This window comes from Oncorhynchus gorbuscha, unplaced genomic scaffold, assembly GCF_021184085.1.
Source record: "Oncorhynchus gorbuscha isolate QuinsamMale2020 ecotype Even-year unplaced genomic scaffold, OgorEven_v1.0 Un_scaffold_261:::fragment_4:::debris, whole genome shotgun sequence".
Classification (NCBI taxonomy): domain Eukaryota; kingdom Metazoa; phylum Chordata; class Actinopteri; order Salmoniformes; family Salmonidae; genus Oncorhynchus; species Oncorhynchus gorbuscha.
Window position 1 is genome coordinate 77,501 of NW_025745121.1, and position 5,000 is coordinate 82,500.

Genomic DNA, 5,000 nt, shown 5'->3' on the forward strand with positions numbered 1-5,000 from the left:
ACACACACACACACACACACACACACACACACACACACACACACACACACACACACACACACACACACACACACACACACACACACACACACACACACACACAGGTTAAGAGAGGTGAAGCAGGACTGAAGCTATTTAAATGATCTGTGTGATTTCTATTCTCGGTCATTTAATCCTTAAGAGTCTAAGCCAGGGCGGTTCTACTCTCTAACCTATAGAATTGTTTTAATTAAAGATGGTCATACCAAACAATACTTTTAGTTCATTGATTTTTTATTTTCAGGACACCCTTTGCCCTTTACTGCTATTAGCCGAGAGAAACCCGATGAATAACGGATTCAAAAGACAGGAAGATATATGAAGAGATACATGAAAGACCAGGATGGACCCATATTTAACTCCCTTTTCCCCGGCACTAAACTACTTCCAGTTGTACAACTGACTAGGCGTCCCCTTTCTCTTTACTTCTGTACGTTTTAAAAGTGGTACCGGGCTGCCTTCAGACGAGTCTTGTGAGGGTTGACCTAGAGTACGCGTCGGTGAGAGTCTCATCTCTCCATAGAGCCTAACCGTTCAGACGCTACGGACGTTTTCTTGAGAAGACAGATTTTCGGGACGTCTCCTGGTCTGACAAACAAGCACTGTAGTTCTGAGACCTTCCATCTCAGATTCGTCTCCTCCTGGTCTGACAAACAAGCACTGTAGCTCTGAGACCTTCCATCTCAGATTAGTCTCCTTCTGGTCTGACAAACAAGCACTGTAGCTCTGAGACCTTCCATGATGATATCTATTCTCAGTGTTATTTAAATGAGCCGTCTGATGTCTATTCTCAGTGTTATTTAAATGAGCCGTCTGATGTCTATTCTCAGTGTTATTTAAATGAGCTGTCTGATGTCTATTCTCAGTGTTATTTAAATGAGCTGTCTGATGTCTATTCTCAGTGTTATTTAAATGAGCTGTCTGATGTCTATTCTCAGTGTTATTTAAATGAGCCGTCTGATGTCTATTCTCAGTGTTATTTAAATGAGCCGTCTGATGTCTATTCTCAGTGTTATTTAAATGAGCTGTCTGATGTCTATTCTCAGTGTTATTTAAATGAGCTGTCTGATGTCTATTCTCAGTGTTATTTAAATGAGCCGTCTGATGTCTATTCTCAGTGTTATTTAAATGAGCCGTCTGATGTCTATTCTCAGTGTTATTTAAATGAGCCGTCTGATTTCTATTCTCAGTGCCTCATTTAATCTGTTTACTTCTGCCTCAACAACTGTGTGTGTCTGAGAGAGTGGAGTGAGCGTATGTGTTCCCGAGTGAGAAAGTGTTTGTCAATGTGACTGTGTGTGTGCGAGAGTGTGTATTTGTGTGTGAGCTGAATCATTATTGTCGGCCCGCTGCTCTGATTGACAGGCTGATGGAGATGGCGCCCGATTCTCTCACCACCCCGTCTGAACTTTTCATAACTGAATGACTGGTGTGTGTGTGTATGTGGCCCGTGTGTGTGTGTGAGACTGGTGTGTGTGTGTGACTGGTGTGTGTGTGGCTGGTGTGTGTGTGTGTGTGTGTGTGTGAGACTGTTGTGTGTGTGGCTGTGACTGGTGTGTGTGTGGCTGTGTGTGGCCGGTGTGTGTGTGTATGTGGCCCGGTGTGTGTGTGTGGTTGGTGTGTGTGAGACTGGTGTGTGTGTGTGTGACTGGTGTGTGTGTGGCTGTGTGTGTGTGTGTGTGTGTGACTGTTGTGTGTGTGGCTGTGACTGGTGTGTGTGTGGCTGGTGTGTGTGTGTATGTGGCCCGGTGTGTGTGTGTGTGGTTGGTGTGTGTGAGACTGGTGTGTGTGTGTGAGGCTGGTGTGTGTGTGTGACTGGTGTGTGTGTGTGTGTGAGGTAGACAGCAGGCAGGAAGGAAGGCAAAGGACACACACACACACGCATACACACGCATACACACGCATACACACGCATACACACGCATACACACGCATACACACACACACACACACACACACACACACACACACACACACACACACACACACACACACACACACACACACACACACACACACACACACACACACACACACACACACACACACACACACACACACTAATACACACTCACTGATGTATGTGTGACTGTGGTCCCTGCATGATGAGACAGTCTCTTTGTTGTGGTGTTAGGGTGCCCCAGTGTGGTGGTCCTGTCTTACTGCGCTTGGCCTGGCACTCATGACCACTGGCAGGAAGGAGGCCTTCTCCTGCTCTCACCTGCACCATGAACCAGCCCTGGGTTTAAACACTATTCCTAATCTCGTACATAGCGTTTGATTTAGCCTGCTTGGAATACCAGAATGGGCGGAGTTTACCGTTGTATTCTACTGGTTCTATTGGACCGTTCTATTGGGCCGTTCTATTGGACCGTTCTATTTGGCCGTTCTATTGGGCCGTTCTATTGGGCCGTTCTATTGGACCGTTCTATTGGGCCGTTCTATTGGACCGTTCTATTGGACCGTTCTATTGGACCGTTCTATTGGGCCGTTCTATTGGACCGTTCTATTGGACCGTTCTATTGGGCCGTTCTATTGGGCCGTTCTCTTGGACCGTTCTATTGGGCCGTTCTCTTGGACCGTTCTATTGGGCAAGTTCAATCAAGCATCATTAAGATCATTTAAATGATTTTGAATAGTATTTGAACCCAGGTCTGCCACAAACCTAAATGAGAGTTGAACACAGACAACACTTCATGTTGTAGTGATAACAGAACAGAGAATAGTACTCACTGGTGTCCAGCACTCTTCCACACACATCTCTGGAAGAAAAGAAAAATATAAGAATATGTCTGTGTGTGTGTGTGTGTGTGTGTGTGTGTGTGTGTGTGTGTGTGTGTGTGTGTGTGTGTGTGTGTGTGTGTGTACAGGTTCTCACCTGTGTGTGTGTGTGTACAGGTTCTCACCTGTGTGTGTGTGTGTTCAGGTTCTCACCTGTGTGTGTGTGTGTACAGGTTCTCACCTGTGTGTGTGTGTGTACAGGTTCTCACCTGTGTGTGTGTGTGTACAGGTTCTCACCTGTGTGTGTGTGTGTGTGTGTGTGTGTGTGTGTGTGTGTGTGTGTGTGTGTGTGTGTGTGTGTGTGTGTACAGGTACTCACCTGTGTGTGTGTTGTTCTCTAGGTACACAGTGACTAGGTAGGGGTAAGCAGACAGCTTCTCTCCTGACATCTTCTCAAATTTAAACTTGGACACTCTCTTCCACTTACTCTTGTCTGGTCAGTCAGCAATGTCAAGAACAACAACAACAACAACGTAAACAATTACGACTACAACAACAACAACAACAACAACAACTACTACTACAACAACAACATAAACAATTATGACTACAACAACAACGTAAACAATTACGACTACAACAACAACAACAACAACTACTACTACAACAACAACAACAACAACGTAAACAATTACGACTACAACAACAACAACAACAACTACTACTACAACAACAACAACAACAATTATGACTACAACAACAACAACAACAACTACTACTATAACAACAACAACAACGTAAACAATTACGACTACAACAACAACAACAACAACAACAACAACTACTACTACAACAACAACATAAACAATTACGACTACAACAACAACAGCAACAACAACAACTACTACTACAACAACAACATAAACAATTATGACTACAACAACAACGTAAACAATTACGACTACAACAACAACAACAACAACTACTACTACAACAACAACAACAACATAAACAATTACGACTACAACAACAACAACTACTACAACAACAACTACTACTACAACAACAACATAAACAACTAAAGTCAGCAAAAAAAATAAATGTCAATTTTTCAGGACCCTGTCTTTCAAAGATAATTCAAAAAAATCCAAATAACTTCACAGATCTCCATTGTAAAGGGTTTAAACACTGTTTCCCAGGCTTGTTCAATGAACCATAAACAATGAATGAACATGAACCTGTGGAACGGACGTTAAAACACTAACAGCGAACAGACGGTAGGCAATTAAGGCCACAGTTATGAAAACTTAGGACACTAAAGAGGCCTTTCTACTGACTCTGAAAAACACTAAAAGAAAGATGCCCAGGGTCCCTGCTCATCTGCGTGAATGTGCCTTAGGCATGCTGCAAGGGGGCATGAGGACTGCAGATGTAGCCAGGGTCCCTGCTCATCTGCGTGAACGTGCCTTAGGCATGCTGCAAGGAGGCATGAGGACTGCAGATGTGGCCAGGGCAATAAATTGCAATGTCCGTACTGTGAGACGCCTAAGACAGAGCTACAGGGAGACAGGACGTACAGCTGATTGTCCTCGCAGTGGCAGACCACATGTAACAACACCTGCACAGGTTCGGTACATCCAAACATCACACCTGCGGGACATGTACAGGATGGCAACAACAACTGCCCGAGTTACACCAGGAATGTACTCTCTCTCCATCAGTGCTCAGACTGTCCGCAATAGGTTGAGAGAGGCTGGACTGAGGGCTTGTAGGCCTGTTGTAAGGCAGATCCTCACCAGACATCACCGGCAACAACGTCGCCTATGGGCACAAAGGAATGTCAGTGTTCTGCCATGGCCAGCGAAGAGCCCGGATCTCAATCCCATTGAGCATGTCTGGGACCTGTTGGATCGGAGGGTGAGGGTTAGGGCCATTCCCCCCAGAAATGTCCGGGAACTTGAATGTGCCTTGGTGGAAGAGTGGGGTAACATCTCACAGCAAGAACTGGCAAATCCGGTGCAGTCCATGAGGAGGAGATGCACTGCAGTACTTAATGCAGCTGGTGGCCACACCAGATACTGACTGTTACTTTTGATTTTGACCCCCCTTTTGTTCAGGGACACATTATTACATTTCTGTTAGTCACATGTCTGTGGAACTTGTTCAGTTTATGTCTCAGTTGTTGAATCTTGTTATGTTCATACAAATATTTACACTTGTTAAGTTTGCTGAAAATAAAC

The 5,000-nt window shown here is 44.7% G+C and overlaps 1 protein-coding gene across 2 annotated transcripts in view; it reads right to left on the bottom strand.

The window, feature by feature from the left end:
• The window catches only part of LOC124017507 (membrane-anchored junction protein), a 20,914-nt gene that overhangs the window by 5,050 nt on the left and 10,864 nt on the right, over positions 1-5,000 (bottom strand). The window contains exons 5-7 of one of the 2 annotated variants that reach the window (XM_046332719.1): positions 3,140-3,253; positions 2,773-2,801; positions 2,115-2,260 (exon numbers count right to left, since the gene is read on the bottom strand). In XM_046332719.1, coding sequence (XP_046188675.1) covers positions 2,115-2,260; positions 2,773-2,801; positions 3,140-3,253 — 289 coding nt within the window. The remainder of the gene's footprint in view (positions 1-2,114; positions 2,261-2,772; positions 2,802-3,139; positions 3,254-5,000) is intronic. The other variant, XM_046332720.1, reaches the window with a different exon arrangement.